At 51.0% G+C, this 16,419-nt stretch overlaps 3 protein-coding genes and 1 non-coding gene across 4 annotated transcripts; 3 read left to right on the top strand and 1 right to left on the bottom strand.

Annotated features, from left to right (window-relative positions):
* Nucleotides 1-6,994: 6,994 nt before the first annotated feature.
* GLRG_00003 (uncharacterized protein) lies at nucleotides 6,995-9,606 on the top strand (the record flags this gene model as incomplete). The annotated part of the gene is made up of 3 exons (XM_008090688.1): nucleotides 6,995-7,121; nucleotides 7,208-8,652; nucleotides 8,713-9,606. 3 exons carry the CDS (start codon nucleotides 6,995-6,997, stop codon nucleotides 9,604-9,606), a joined length of 2,466 nt encoding a protein of 821 aa, XP_008088879.1.
* A 1,169-nt stretch (nucleotides 9,607-10,775) lies between these two features.
* GLRG_00002 (MOZ protein represents a chromatin-associated acetyltransferase) lies at nucleotides 10,776-12,182 on the top strand (the record flags this gene model as incomplete). The annotated part of the gene is made up of 3 exons (XM_008090687.1): nucleotides 10,776-11,492; nucleotides 11,592-11,822; nucleotides 11,904-12,182. 3 exons carry the CDS (start codon nucleotides 10,776-10,778, stop codon nucleotides 12,180-12,182), a joined length of 1,227 nt encoding a protein of 408 aa, XP_008088878.1.
* A 526-nt stretch (nucleotides 12,183-12,708) lies between these two features.
* On the top strand, nucleotides 12,709-12,824 carry GLRG_12501. The gene has a single exon (XR_001139436.1). It is a non-coding gene; the product is annotated as a 5S ribosomal RNA (ribosomal RNA).
* Nucleotides 12,825-13,053: 229 nt separating this feature from the next.
* On the bottom strand, nucleotides 13,054-13,509 carry GLRG_00001 (uncharacterized protein; the record flags this gene model as incomplete). The annotated part of the gene is made up of 1 exon (XM_008090686.1): nucleotides 13,054-13,509. One exon carries the CDS (start codon nucleotides 13,507-13,509, stop codon nucleotides 13,054-13,056), a length of 456 nt encoding a protein of 151 aa, XP_008088877.1.
* Nucleotides 13,510-16,419: the final 2,910 nt, after the last annotated feature.

Genomic DNA, 16,419 nt, shown 5'->3' with positions numbered 1-16,419 from the left:
GCCCGAGAGAAGCACTCCGGACTCCGAACGTGGCAGCCTCTCTCTTAAAGAGCGGATCGTAAGGCATATAATGAATGCAGGCGGGGTACTGAGGTCGCACCCGTGAGATGGCGCAAAGCGACGCACGGCAAAGGCTGCAGGCACCTGCTTTACCCAGAGGCTGTGTAGTAAGAGGACGAGCGCTTGGGGGTCACAGCACACTCGTGACATGAAAGAAAACACTCCACGAAACATTTTAACCTCATGAAAGAGGACCATCCCGCCCCGAGAACACGGTTGCCTCGGGTCCGGCTTGTCTTTGACATTGTTAAGGGGTCTTGGGGCCGCATCCAGTCACGGTGTGACGCTGCGGAAGAGTCCAGTCGTCGGACATGCAAACTACTTGGCGACATGAGGGCGGCGGAAACGGCTTGGCGCGCGCGTGGGTGCTTAAAACAAGGCCTTCCCAAGGTGGCGCCCCAAGCTACTATTACCACTTTTGTTCCTGGTTGCGATACCAAGCCAACCGATGTGGGTTTGACAGGGCGCTTTGGGACGGGAAAGCCCCGGCCAAAAGTGCCGGGCCCGTGGACCGGTTCGTACCAAGCGGGAAGGTCGAACAGCTCATTTGATCAGCCGAGGGATGACCACGCACATACCGGCGCGCCCGTCAGCTAGATTACCACATTCCGGTCCAGAGTTTCGAGAGACAAGCTTGACGAGATATGGCAGCCATGTCCCAGGAGCTTGGCGTGCCGGGTGCTCCGCAGTTTGTCTTCAACTCGGCGATGGTGTCACATGCACCTCCCGCTGCTCTCCTTTGGGACGACAGAGGAAAAGGGGCGAGGTGCGGCCAAACCATTGACTCGGCATGTGACCAGCGATGATGACGCTGGCTTTTTCTTTTCTTTTCTTTTTCCTTTTCAACTAAATAACTTTGCTTTCGTCCTCCCTTCTTGGGGACCCGGCAAAGCAATGATACTTTGTCGATGCAGCGACTAACCTGGGTTGGCTGTTCCAAGAGTTCTATTTTATCATACGGGAAAGCACGTACCATGATCTAGACCCTTCCAACGAATGACCCAGGTCCGACGAGCCATGTACCTTTAGGCTTTCGATGACCCGACAGGAACAGACACGGGGATTGGCTCTGGAGCATACTTTCGACATTGGCTGTGTTGCATTGTCTTGCACCAAAGCAATCACTTTGCCTACTGCCAGTTCTCCCTCTGGTACATAGACCGAGTTCCACAAGCATGCAGAGGGTGTTGGATTCAAGCAACCACGAGGCGAACCACACGACCTTGAATAGCAGTAGTTTTCCTTTTTCACAGCATTGATCCATTCTTTTTTTTTTCTCTCTTTGGAGAGCAAGCACCGTTGTTTTCGGGCAGAGGCGAGGCGATACCATTGCCGCCCAAGAGGTATATATCGCCTCCCCCCTGGCTGGTCCTGATTCCCCACGCCCCCCGGACAGACAGCGGGCAAGAGTCGAAACGACGCAACACGGCACGGCGCAGAGACAGCAGGACACCAATGCATGCATGCATGCCCTCCCGCCCTGGTAGATCCGGGGTCCTGGCAGTTGGTGGCGACCTCTCCAAACCATGCTTCGAGAGAGCTGCCGTCAACTCTAGCCTCCAGCCGGTGGCTGCAACGACGGCGACAACGACAACGGCGACGAGCAGTTTGCTCGTTCACACAAGGCGAGGAAACAAACCAAACAACCGCGGCTGGCTGCTCGTCGTCATCGGGCAGTCTCTTACACAACGATCCACCCGGCTGCTGCAGAGTTGTGGTCCCGTGTCCCCCCCCCCCTAAACCCCTGGCTCAAGCAAGCTTCTTCACGTCGACCCTCCCTAAAAGGTGCTGCGGCTCACCAAGTAGCGTGAGCTCCTCTGTTGCGAGTGAAGCGACGGCTTCGGGTTAATATCGCTTGGCCAGGCAATTACGCCATCCGCGGATTCCCTTAGAGACAATACAACAACGCAGACCACCCGCTCAGGGCAATCAATCGCAGGCGCGGGCTTGTCTCTCAACAGCAGCCGTCCCTTGCCAGTGTCGTTTCTCCTGCACTGATCTCCGGTCAGCGCCAGATCTGCCGGATAACGTGTTCTTCAGAGAAAGCGCGCCGTATCCGTTTGCTTTCCGAGAATGCAAGCTGCGCCCCCCCCCCCCCCCAGGCGCAGGCTGGAAACGTCTCTCTCCATCTCTCCATCTCTCCATCTCTCCATCTCTCCATCTCTCCATCTCTCCATCTCTCCATCTCTCCATCTCTCCAACTCTCCAACTCTTGCGCGCCCGCCCGCCCGCTCTCGATCCCATGGCTCCGTCGATGAGCTTCCGAGCAGGCAGACCCCCGTTGGACGCTAAAAAGGCGACATACCCCCATCTTCTCCTCCGGCGGACGGGGCTTCTGCTCTTAACTTGACCCGTCCTAGCGCCTGCTCCTGTCCGCTGCCTTTTCCCCGCTTGGATTTGCCTGCGCATCGTTCAGCCCAGTTTCCCCCCAGGCCTAAGCCTCGGACCGCCAACGATACCCAGTGTGTTGTACTCTCTCTGCCGTGATAGCGCCATACAGCACGCATCAACTGGAGTGCCGGCAATGACCACAATCTCGTGGATGGACGGAAATCCGTTTCCCATATTCGCCCTGCACTCGCCGTCGCACCACACGAGGTCTCGCGACGGCGACTCTTGTCATTCTCGTCGTCCCAGGACAGGCAGGACCTGCACCAATTTGTTCTCGTGTCTCAAATGGACCTGCAGCTGGCTCTGCTTTCGTACAATCCAGCACGCCACGCCCGTACGAAGCTCTAGCCACGGGAGAGTGTTGGCTGTGTGCCTGGCCTTGTTCCATCTGGTCTGGCCTACCTACCTTTTTGATTCTGTTGATCCCATCTGTCTCCTCTGTCCCCCCCCCCCTCGCTCGGCAGTGGCCCACACTCGCGGCTCCGTGCGTTGCATCTCTCATCCGCATTCTCGCCTCGGCCAGCGTAATAACACAGCTGAGGCGCGCATTCTCCTGGCCTGAGGATTCTCTGGGGCAGATAGGTGTGGACGCACCGCGGCAGCATCAGATAGGTACACATTTCTACCTGGACGACTGGGCCTGTGTTTCTCTGTTCGATTTGCTGCAAGGCAAGATTGCAAGCTGCACAAACGAAACAGCCCTGTCGTATGTATCGTATCCTGTTGAGTGGGCGTTTCCAGCCATTCAAGTCGGACAGCCGTCTGCAACTCATGATGCATCGGCGGGGCGAGAAGTGCATCGCGTATCTGCCATGTCAGCACCAGCAGCACCAATACCAGATCCCTCAAAGCTTGTTATCAAGAGGGTTCATTTCGGTTTCGGTACACACACACACGTCTGCAAGGTTCTTTGGGTATTCAAGGTCGGTGTACCTTTGACTTGCCTGCTTTGGCCTTACTCTGCCGAGGTAACCCAAAGTACCTCGCCTTGTGGATTTTGTACAATTGCAACATCAACATCTCTCTCTCCCTGTCGTGCCTGTGGCCAGCCGTCGGAGGCCAATCGCAAACCACCATCCCATTCCAGAGGAGCAGAGAAAAAGAAGGGCTCCAGAGGCACCTCGTCGCACTCGTACATCCATTGAATCTCCCGCTGTCTCCATGTTTATTATCTTGAGCCACGCCTCGTCACGGGCTCCTCTCTGCTCTCTTCTCTTTCTTTTCCTCTTCCTCTTCCTCTTTCCTCCTTCGTGCCCGACGCCTCGCCCGCTTTCTCCATCCTCGCATCCTCTTTTCTTTTTGCCTATATATCCTATGCCTGTTAGGGCGGCCATCTCGTCGAGTCTGCCGGACCCTACCCTACCCTACCCTACCCTGAGAAGACATTTTGCCTGTGGAAGACCGGACGACAGTAGTTACAAAGCCCAAACATAGACGGCACGCCCACGACATAGGACAGACAACACACACGCGCGACAGATTGCGTACGCCCCTTTCGTCCCGACCTCTTTCGACGTTTCGAACCCTGGGGGCTCTGTACTGCTCGACCGCTCTTCTGAATCTCGAGAGTCTGGCTTCTAGTCGACTAAGCTTGCAGCTGCATCCAAGAGGCATCATCGAGTTTCCAGTTTGCCATTGGCTCGGTACACTGTATGATTGGACGTCGACATTGTCCGCCTCCACTACCGATACGGTCGGTACCTCTTTGCGCCCCAGCCCTCAGCTGTAGGTACATGTGCCAGAGTCTGTCTACCTGTCTGTCTACGCAGTGAGGTATACGTACAAGGAAGGTAGCCTTTCGTCGCCAAGGTATCCGTATCCTTTGGCCAACTACCTACGGATACATACAGCCTACCCTACTGCACCTATTGCGCACCTAGCTGCTACCGCAGCCGCCTTTGGCCGCCCCCCCTCGGTGTACGAACGCACGCATAAGCAGCCCATACAACAAACCGCAAACGATCATTAGCTTTTGTCAAGCCGCACATCACATCATTTGGAGACGAACGCTGTTCCCTACCCACGGCGCACAAACCAGAGACACCGTTTCCCATTCCGAACGTCCATCTGTCATCATTACCACCCGGCTGCCCGCGTGCCTGCCTGCCTGCCGGCCTGCCGGCCCATCTGTTTGTTCCCTCACTCGAGAGACAATCTCAAGAAACTAAAGGAGAAGAGGGGAAGGGGAGAAATCCGCAGCCGGCCTTTATTTTCAGCACCACGGATCACAGCAGCTAGGGAGGAGGGATTGTTCATACTCGAAAGAGCGCATATAGGGACAAGATTTCGGTAAGTCGAAGCAAGTCTCTCTTGAATTGGGGGCCAATGACCCCCCTTCCTTGTCTACCTATTTCGGTCATTCCCATGTTGCTGTTCCCTCGCCTCCCTCGTCCCTCCAATCCTCTCTCTCTCCACACACACACACACACACACACACACACACACATACACACACACATACATGCATCGCTTTTCTCACCGTGCACTGTCGCGGTCCATGTTTGGTACGCCCCCAAGGCCAAAAAAATTAAAGGCCAAAAACCAATAACCGAAAAAACCAAACCTCAAGGTACGATTCGGGTATCGGAGGAAGGCCCCCCCCCCCCCTCTCTCTCTCTCTCTCTCTCTCTCTCCCTCTCCCTCTCCCTCTCGTGTCCGTCAGTACCCTTTCCCACCACCCCTCGTATCAGCCGTCTCTTCCTGTTCCCCCGTCCATCCATCGTCCAAAGTGGTCTTGTCCCCTCTTCTCCGGCTCCACGTCTATCGTCCAAGTAAGTCCAAGGCCTACAACTCCCTACATCCATCCATCCACCCACCCACCCCCATCTTGGCACGTCTGCCCCCCGGTTCCACTCAGCCATATCCATGCTTGCAGGCTGGGCCAGCAAGCGAGCAAGCCAGCCGTGGGTGGATTGACTGGGTCAAAACCCAGGGCCCAAGACGAAGAAGCTCCATGTTCAGCTCCCCTTCAAACCCGCCCCTCCACCCCCCCCTTCTCTCCCGTCCCCGTGCCGGCGGATGCTTCCAGTTTGCAGCACGGCGCAATACAGCAGCACATCACCACCTAACACCCCAAGGGTGTCACCGTCCATGACGGGGATTGCGCCGTCACAAGCAGGAAGAAGGGAAGAGGAAGATAAGGGAGGGCAAAGAAACCTACAGAGTTAATCCTTAGCTGCTCGCTTCCCGCCTTGTCCATTGCCCCAGCTGGCAGCGGGTGCTCCATCATCAATCAACCTAATCAGCCTTACCACGACGCTTGACCTGTCGGGGTGTTTCTTTCTCTACCCTTTTTATTTTTATTTCTTGTTTTTGTTGGCTCTCCATCGATTCCCTGCTCTCCATACTCGTCTCCCTCTTCGTCATCTCGTACTCCTCATTCCTCATCCCTCTCTTCTCGCTATTAGCTTCCACATACCACTCTCTCACTCACACACACACACACATACACACACACCGCGCGCACTCTCACTGTTTTCTTTCTCGCCTCTCTCTCTCTCTCGTCTCCTCCTTACCACCACCCCTCCCCCACCCCTGTCCACCCCCCCGGTCCCTTCGCCCTCGAAGCCCGCTCGCTTCCGTTTCTTTCTACATAATTGAAATCTGCTCGTCCACCCTTATCCCTCCATACTCTATTGTCCCTCTTCGCCTCCTCATACCTCTCTCCCTCACGACAAAGCACAACCTCAACAACTGTCCCTGCTTGGCATTAGATTGTGTGCACCCTAGTCTGCCTGGTTTTGCTGACGTTCGGTGTTCTCCCTTCGTTTTTTAGTCTGCGCCATAGAGAGTATTCCTGGAGAAAGTTCCTGTCGCATTCCCAAAAGAAGGAAGAAAAAAAAAAGGTTTACGCCTACTCGGTATATAATTCACGAACGGGGAACCCCCAAAAAAAATCCCCCGAAAAAAAAAGAAAAGAAAAAAAAAAAGCCCCTCCCCCCCAGCAAATCCAAAACCGTACATTACCGGCCGACACCACACACACACACCCTCCGCGTGTGTCGCTACCAGCCAACTGCCACACGCTCAACAACCTTTGTGTGTGCTATCGACGCCAGGTGCTCCGACTCCTGCTTCCATTCATCGCAGCCCGCGACCCCTTCGCCATCCCAATCCTCCGAAAACTCTCGATCCTCCCCGCTTCGCCCACTAAAACACCCGATCCGCCATCCTGCTTTGCGACCGTCGCTGCTGCACAGAGACCGCCCGCCAACATGACGACTACCGTAAGTTGGTTCCCCTTTACACCACGTGAGGTCCGATGGGGGATGCAAGCTCCCCCCCCGGGTCGCGGAGTTGCGAGCGCGCGACCGTGTGTGTCAAAGACTTGCATCTTGCTAGCGCCGTCATGGCCTTGGCCCGACTCACTCATCCGGCGCTCGGAGCTTCGCCTAGACCTGGTCAACAGCTCAAAAATGCGTGCTTCGCGCCTCGTTTTCAACCCTCTCCATTCCTCTATTGCCATCCACCACCCATGGCTGCCACTTCGCTAACCTGTCACCTTCACCAGGCCCGGCCAGCAGGTCGGTACGGGAGCTTCCCAATGACCAACGGCCAGAACGAGAAGCAAGCCCCGGCCGTCGCCCCCGGCGGCTTCACCGGCTCCAACCTGTACTCGCAGAACATCTGGAACCCCACGTATGGCGGCGCCGCCAAGAGAGACACAAGAGGTATGCCTACAATCCCATCCCCACCACACCCCCTCCCCTCCGGACTAGCCCTCTGCGACGGCATCTGACACAACATCAATCAACAGGACCCGAAGACGCCTTCCCCGGACAACCGTCCGGGTCTAGCGCCCTCAGAGAGAACTCGGAGGCCGAGACCTGGAGCCACAGCCCGTGGAACCAGGACGCCCAGACCCGGACGGCCTCCGGCAGCGCCTCGCCCAACCGCACACGCGACAGCCTGCACGGTGCCACGTCCTTCTTCGAGAACAATGCCGTCGGTCAGGGACGGGGCCTCATCAATGGCCGCCCAAAGTCCTACCTCGAGGAGGATAAGGAGAACGCCGGCTTCGGCCCCAGCTACAACAGCCCCTTCGACGGCTCCTACACCCGGCAGGAGAAGCGCGGCTCCAAGGACAACGCCTACCTCGGCCTCGGCGTCGTTGGCGCTCCCTCGAGAGACGACAGCATTCCCCCCTCGCGTCAGTCGGACGATTCGCACCACTCGCCCCCAGCATTCCGGGACACCTTCGGTGGCTACGGCCACACGCCTAGCAACTCGATTTCCCGCCCGGCCATCCCCGGCCACTCTTCCTCCTTCCCCACGCAGACGGCCAACAATCGCGCCTTCATGGCCAACGGCAGGCAGATGGACGACGCCGACCTGGCCTCGCAGTTCAAGAAGACTCTCACCCTCGACGAGGCCCAGAGCCTCGCTGCCGCTAGCGCGCAGAACTTCCAATTCAACCCCGTGTCCCAACCCTGGAGGGCAGACGTCACCACAACCGACGCCTACGCCGATGCCATGGCCCAGTACCTCCCGCACAAGCGCGGCCCCGTCGCCGCCACCACCTCCTCCAGCCAGTACCGGGTCGTCACCAGCCCGAAGAACTATGCGCCCCAGCTCTCCGACCCCTGGGCCCAGAGGCAGCCGTCTCGCGACCTGAGAATGGTCCCGGACAGTGACCGGCGGACGCCCGTCCCGGCCTTCATTCAGGCCCAGGCCCCGGCCTTCTACCCCGGCCCCTACTATAGCCCCAACTACGCCGGGCAATACCCTCCTCAGATGTTCGACCCCTATGGCAGGCCCTCGCTGCCCCTGCCCGGCTACGGCCTGCACATGGCGCCCTACTCCATCCCCGGCGTCATGCCCGTCCGTCCGGCCAAGGACCAGGACCCCGGCAAGGGCGTCCGGAGCCTGCTCCTGGAGGAATTCAGGTCCAGCTCCAAGTCGAACAAGCGATACGAGCTCAAGGACATTTACGGCCACGTCGTCGAGTTCAGCGGTGACCAGCACGGCTCGAGGTTCATCCAGCAGAAGCTTGAGACGGCCAATAGCGACGAGAAGGATCAGGTCTTCCGCGAGATCGAGCCCAACGCCATCCAGCTGATGAAGGACGTCTTCGGCAATTACGTCATCCAGAAGTTCTTTGAGCACGGCAACCAGGTCCAGAAGAAGGTGCTGGCTTCGCAGATGAAGGGCAAGGTCGTCGACCTATCGATGCAGATGTACGCCTGCAGGGTCGTGCAGAAGGTGCGTAGCCCTCCCCTTGTCGGTTTTTCCGTTTCCCTCGGACCCGCTGACGTTGTCTAGGCCCTCGAACACGTCCTCGTCGAGCAGCAGGCAGAGCTCGTCAAGGAGCTGGAGCCCGAGATTCTTAAGGTTGTAAAGGACCAGAACGGCAACCACGTCGTGCAGAAGATCATCGAGCTCGTCCCCCGCCAGTACATTGACTTCGTTATGGACTCGTTCCGCGGCCAGGTCAGCCAGCTGGCGGCGCACATGTACGCCTGCCGCGTTATCCAGCGCATGCTTGAGTACGGCACGGACCAGGACAAGGAGACCATCCTGGCCGAGCTGCATAACTCGACGCAGGTCCTCATCACTGACCAGTACGGTAACTATGTTGTGCAGCACATCATCGAGCACGGCAAGTCCGAGGACCGGTCGAGGATCATCCAGCTCGTCATCGCGCAGCTCGTCACCATGTCCAAGCACAAGTTCGCGTCCAACGTCGTCGAGAAGTGCATTCAGTACGGCTCCGCCGAGGAGCGCAAGGGCATCCGCGAGCAGATCATCTCCCAGAGCGCCGACGGCACCAGCTCGCTCCAGCTGATGATGAAGGACCAGTACGGCAACTACGTTATCCAGAAGCTGCTGAACCAGCTCGACGGACCTGAGCGCGAGGCCTTTGTCGAGGAGATGCGACCCCAGTTCAACACACTGCGTAAGACCAGCACCAGCCGCCAGCTGGCGGCCATCGACAGGCTCATCTACGCGACGCAGACGCAGCCCCCGGCCAAGACTGGCGGGTCCCAGGCCGACTCGACGGCTGCGACCCCGGTCCTGACCATGGAGCCCAACAGCCCGCAGAGCAGCAGTCCCCCAAGCACCAGCGCCAGCGCCGTCGGCGAGGTGGCAGAGGACGACAGCAAGGTCGGCGCTCCGGGTGGCGTCAGCCTCAAGGTGGAGGTGGACGAGGCCTGAACAAACAGCACACGGAACCACGGGGATGACGGCGTCTACGGTTGATTCGAGGTACCACGGACATGCATCACGACACCACATACGGATTTGACGATTCCGGACGCGAGGGATTCCCCCCTCCCCCTCGTGCCAGACTTGTTTCGAAACGATTGCACCTAATTTCTGTTTACATTTGACAGCTTCGGATATTCGGCAACACAAACACACACACACACACACACACACACACACACACACATACATGGTGGGGTTCACTACGGTAGAAAATTGTCTGGACAAACATTACGGGGAAAACATAGTAAGGAACTGGACAAAACGGGACATGATTGGTGTCGTCGCATGCTTTCTGTTTATTTTCCCGGATAATGAGTCTTGAGAGATGGACTGGGGGGGGGGGACGACTACAGAGGGCAGTGGCAGAAAAAGAAAAAAACTTGGCGAACCGGTCAATGTGGGATGAGAGATTCTCACGGTTTCACTTGGGGCATTCGGGACACGGCGCGTCGCAATGGCTGGGTTGATTTATTGTCTTCTTGTACTTTATTTGGATTCCTTGTGTCTAGCGATACCAGTCTCAGTCTGATGGTAGACCTGTCAATAGACGTCAGTGCATGAAAAAGTGTGGAACGCAAGTGAGGTCTGGATGGAAATCTGCTGCCGTTCATCCCAGGGAGCTTTCGTGTGTCACTCATCCTCACCCTCGTTATGAGGGTGTGCACCTAGGGGCAAGCCAAGTGTGTGTATTATAGATGTATTCTCTGAAGCTATAGTGGATCTAAGATGTCCCCTGTACTCTTTGGATATATGGATGCCTTAGGCATCCCAGACACTTGTCGTCCTCGTCAAGGGAGGAAGTCTGGCGTTCCGCCAAGGCCCTTCGGCACATGACCCGGCTCGGAAGGGCATCTGACGCCGCTCTGCTTGGGATCGGGATTATGTAAGACGACAGAGGTAGGCACATGACATCACCCGGCTGGTCCCTGCATCTAGCCTCCGACCAGCTCAGGACGCCCGCGGCCCCACGTGTCAGGGCATCGTGGAAATTAACCGCTCCTTTCCCTCACCCCCAAAGCGCTTTTTCCCTTCCCGCAAACACCAACACCAACAACACACACACAAACACACACACACACAACCACCGCGGAATATATGCAGCGCGACCGGGAACGATGCATTCCGCCCGATTGACCTTTCTCTACCCGCCCCTGTTCCGGACGATACGCGTCGCCGAGGGCGCCGCCGCGAACGCCTCGAGGTCGTCATCCCCATCATCAACGACACCATGCCGTGGACGAGCGCCGGCCGAGGTCCGGCTACGGGGGTACGCTGCGTTCGCCCCGACGACGGGGGCGCGGCAGTCCGGGTTCGCGCCGCGGCACGGCAAGGGCGTTGAGCCGGTGACGAAAATGGACGAGACGACGGTCGGGGCGTCCAAGGGGGATGCCATCAGTGGGCTGGACCCGAAGACGGCGAATACGACGACGACTAAGACTGCTACAACGGCGACGGGTACGACGGCGGCGGCGGCGGCGACACCGAGTCAGACAGCCGCGCCGGGAGAAGATAACGAGGCCGGCGAGGCCAAGGCGGCGAAGCAGGAGGCGCGCGACCAGGCCAAGAAGAGCGGACCGCTAGAGGCGATCCTTCACATGGGCCCGCCCGAGGAGGCGGTTGCGGTGGCGGTGTCGGGCGCGGGGCAGCGGCCGCACATGGCGCCGCCGCCGTACGTGCACCACTTTGACAGCTACTCGCTCGTCAAGGACCTCGAGCGCGGCGGGTACAGCAAGAAGCAGGCCATCACGCTGATGAAGGCGATCCGGGCGCTCCTGGCGCATAACCTGGACGTCGCGCAGGAGAGCCTCGTGAGCAAGAGCGACGTCGAGAATGTGGGCCCTCCCCCCCCCCCCCCCCCCCCCCCCCTCTTTTTGTTCTTCGTCTTGACCTGCAACTGCAATGAAATAGGACCAGACTGACAGCCGGAACAGGAGACGTATCTCTTCCGGGCGGCGTGCTCGGAGCTGAGCACCGAGGTCAAGAACAACCAGAAGCTGGCGGACGAGGAGATGCGGCAGAGGCGAACGCTGCTGCAGCACGAGGTGGACATTCTTGCGCAGAGCCTCAACCAGGAGCTGCTCACGCTCAACGACAACGTCCGCGGCATGTTCAACGACCGCAAAATGGCGGTGCGGGAGGAGCAGAAGGCCGGCGACAGCGTGGTGAGTGGTTGATTACATTCCCTGCCCCCGTTTTTATATTTCATACTTTCTTCTGTCCCACGTGACTGACACCCCCCGCAGATCCAGCAGATCAACTACAAGATCAGCTTGCACCTCAGCAGCGACGCCAAGTCGGAGATCGAGGGCCTGCGGTGGATCCTGATCCGACGGTCCGTCATCGGGATCCTGTTCATGGCGGTGCTGACGCTGGGGACGCTGCGGTACGGCACGTACGTGAGCCACGCGCGGCAGGCCGAGGCGGAGCGCCTCAGGAAGCAGGCCGAGATGCTCAAGATGGCCGACGGCAAGCGGGACCACAGCTCGGCGCCGGACGCGGCGGAGATTTTGGCGGCGAACTGAACAAAAGGGGCAGACTCACAGGGCCGCAGAGGCCGCGGGGAAGGGGGGGGCGGGGTGGCAAGCGGAGGGTGGGCGTCAGAAGAGACTGGGTTCCGGCGCGCGTTGCCAGGATGATGATACCCCATAGACAGACCATAGACGGGGCGGGGACAAGGATAGACTACGGTACTAAAAGAAGAAAATAGGATTGTTCTCTTCCGCTTACTTGTTTCGCTGCTCGTGTTCGAGGATGCCGACATGTGTAACGAAGGTGTGTGTGAGCGTCGCAGTTGTCGCATCGAGGGCGGTTTTCGCAGAGAGTCCCCCGACGCGTCCCTCTCTTCAGGTTCTGTTATCCAGGCATCTAGGAAACCCCTGTCCGAAAAGGCCGCGCAAACCAACTCGTACATGGTCGTTCTCGCTAAAGACCTGCTTTGGAAGAAAGGCTTTCGTCGAGGCAGAGCCCCCTAGCGGCTGTGGGGAGGCAGAACTCGCTGGAACGGGGGAAAAGCATGATAAGTATATCCAACACCTTCACCTGCCACATACGACCATACCCACTGGAGAACTCGGGATCCCGTCCGCTCTCCCATAGATAAGCCAGTGAGGGCCGGATTAGTAGTTGGGTCGGTGACGACCAGCGAATACCCGGTGTTGTATGTTTATTGGTCTTCTTTTTCAAAGCTCAGCTTTATGGAGGGAGCCATTGGAGCAGAGAAAAGGGGTGACAACGAACTTGAATTGAACCCCCCGTCTTTTTTTCCCAGAGACAAAAGACTGAATTGATTGATTGGGAGCGTAATGTTTAGGTTCCGCTCAGAAAGACAATAGGCTCCAGTACCGTCAAGGGACCTGGTCTCGGGCTCATTATCCTCCTTCAACATCAAGTCGTTTATTGCCTGATACCTTCCTCAAAACTGACATAAGTCAACGAAAGAAAACTGCCAACCGCCCGGCCGCCCGTCTTATGCTTCTTAAGTGGGCACCCTTTTGAAGACTTGACAATCTTGCGGAAGATCTCCTCCGCAGAGTGACTGAACGTCTGAAGGTAAAGGTCGAATAAAGAGAAACATGCAACACCAGGTACTTGCTGGTCTTCAGGCCCTGATTGTTCTCCTATCCGCACGAAGGAAATGTTGATAACGATGTCATAGGCAGAGAGGCTCGGCCCTTTCGCCACTGCTCGGAGGAAGGCAGTGGGGTCAACAGGAGCAGGCAGGTCAGACTCGATGTACTTAAGAAGGTCATGTTCATCCAGAAGGGCCCTGATGGCAACTAGCGAATGCTGATAGCTCTTTTTGCTGTGAAGAATCGGAAGGCCAGTGAGATAAGAGCCAACAGGCGCCATGATAGTAGGTTATTAGCAAGAGTTAGTAAGGTTAAAGATATCTATAGATATCTATATAGATTTCCTTATAACACAGTCTATAGATCTAGTAGATATATCTATATAGTTAATAGATCTTATTAATATAGACTTTTTAAGTAAATATAATTTATGGGTAAAATAGTTAGATCTAGATAGATATTTTTTACTTATAGGTCTAGATATTATAGTTATAAAGTAGATTTTAGGATAGATATTATAAATATTAAAATTATAAGCCTTAAAATTTATATACTACTTAGCTTTAGGTCTTTTAGTAAGTATACTTTATAATATATAATTTACTTTATAGCTATTATTAAGATTAATAATATTAATTTACTTTATATAGCTATTACTAAGATTAATAATATTAATCTACTTTATATAGCTATTACTAAGCTTAATAATATTAATTTACTTTATATAGCTATTACTAAGATTAATAATATTAATATAATTAATATAAAGATTATTAAGAAAACTTAATAATTTAAAAACTATCTCTATAAGATATATATTTTCTACCTTCTTTAGCACTTTAATAGTAATTTATATTTACTACTATTTATATTAGACTTATTTTAAAAATAAGAAAAACCTTTAAACTAAAAGCTATAACTTTAAGTAATTATAAAAAAAGACTTAATTAAGCCTAAGAACTAAGTATTAATAGTAATATAGCCTTTTAAATAGCTATTATAAATCTAATAAGATAAAGCTAGGCTATAATAGTAACATAAAGTAATATAGTATAAAAGCAAAGTATAATAGTAAAGTAGTAAAGTAAGATAAGTAATAATAAGGAGCTTAAGAAATAATATAAAATAAGATAAGTAATAAATAAGAGATATATTTATAGTTAACCTTCTTTTATAAAAGGTTACTTACTAAAAGAATATATATATAAAGTATATATAATATATTATATATATATTAAGTATTTAGGTCTTACTATTTATTTATTTCCTAACTATATATTACAGCTAGTTTCTAGACAGTAGGGTTTCTACTAATAGTAAGCAGAGGTTAGTACTTAGTTAACAGTATTTGTTTTTCTTATTATCTTTATTAATTACCTAGTAATTAGTGAAGGCTTAGGGTTATAGGGCAGCTTATATAGCTTCTTATTAATTAAATTACTAAGGTTAAATACTAAAAGATATTTAGAGAATATATTATAAGTTAATTACTAAAGAGCTATAAGAGTCTGTCCTTAAGTACGTCTAAGTCTATCTTATATATAAGTCCTAACTATTCCCTAATAGTTTTTTTAACTAATAGTTATAAAGTAGAATTAGTGCTTACTTAGGTATCTACTAAGTACTTATCTTACTTATAAATAAGTGCTTATTTTTTATCTAGTATAAACCTTATTTAGAAGAATTTCTTAAGTATAATAGTAACCTTACTATATACTTCTATAAAGTATAAAATATCTTTAAAAGTATAACTAGTTTTATAAAGGCCTTATAGTTACTATTTTAAGATCTTAATAAGAAGTAATAAGCTAAGTAAGACCTAGCTAGCTTATAATAAACTAAGTTAGCCTCTTACTATATAGCTAAATTCTAATAACTAGCTACTTAACTTAATATTACTTAAGAATTACTAATTTTTACTTTTTATTAAAGACTTAAGGATAATATTAAAAATAAACTTATTAAGATTATTAACCTACCTAAGGACTTCTTATTTTATATTAAACTTTTTATTAAAACTTAGTACTAATATAAGTAAGAAGTATACCTAAAGACTTAAGTAACTATACTAATAAAATAAGAAATAAAACTACTAGTAGTAATTATATAATAGTTACTTAAGTGCTACTTATAGATAATATATAAGACCTATAGATATTAGTATTATTAGGAAATAAAATTAGTAACTAGTTTAAGACGCTAGTATAATTAAGTACTATAACTATAAAAAAATAAAACACTTTATATAAGACTATAAATAGCCTAAAAAGCTATAGAATAAAAACCTACTTAAGTATATATAAAAAGCTAATATAGCTTAAAAAAAGGTTCCTTATAAATAACTTTTATAAACTACTTACTATAATAATAACTACCTAACTTATAAGGATAGTAAAAAATAAGTAAGATAGTACTTAAAAAAGCCTAAAGACACTACTAAGGCAGCCTAATAAAGATAGTTTATAATAATTAATATAAAAGAATTTTATAACTAGGTTAAGGTTAAAGAAATAATAAAAACTATAATAAAGGGACTATATAATAGCACCCTAAAAGAAAGCACTAATACTATAACCTAGGCTACTAAACCTATAGATATTTAGTAAATTAACTAATAAACTATAGTAATTACTTAATAATATAGTAATAAAAAGGAATAATAGATAGCTACTTAAGAAGACATTAGATAATTAAAGACACTTAAAGAAGAATAACTATAAGAAATTACTAAAACTATTATAGTAGCTAGAAAGTAATAAATCTAAAAAGTTAAAGACTTTAAGGTATAAAACTAATAACTTATTATTAAACTAATCTAGATATAGGACGCTATATAAGATAAAAAAGATTAATTATATATAAAGAAAACCTTAGACACCCTTAGTAAAAAGTTATAACTTTATATTAAAATATAAAGTAACTACTAGAAATAATAGTAATTAAAGTAAGACTTTAAGTAAACTATATATAAAGCTACTAGCTTTAGTATATAACTAACTAAGATTATTACTATAAGTAAGAAAGCTATTACTTACTAAATAAAGATATAATAAATAATTCTTAACGTTATAAATAAAGATATTTAATAACTACTAAATAAGTATAATAAATAAATTATTTATAATATAATTAGAACTATAAGGTTACTATATAATAAGCTATATTAATTTAAATAATAAGTTAAGTATAA

Source organism: Colletotrichum graminicola (genome assembly GCF_000149035.1).
Source record: "Colletotrichum graminicola M1.001 genomic scaffold supercont1.1, whole genome shotgun sequence".
NCBI lineage: Eukaryota > Fungi > Ascomycota > Sordariomycetes > Glomerellales > Glomerellaceae > Colletotrichum > Colletotrichum graminicola.
The sequence above is the reverse complement of the archived record's forward strand: the minus strand, read 5'-3'. Positions and strand labels throughout refer to the sequence as shown.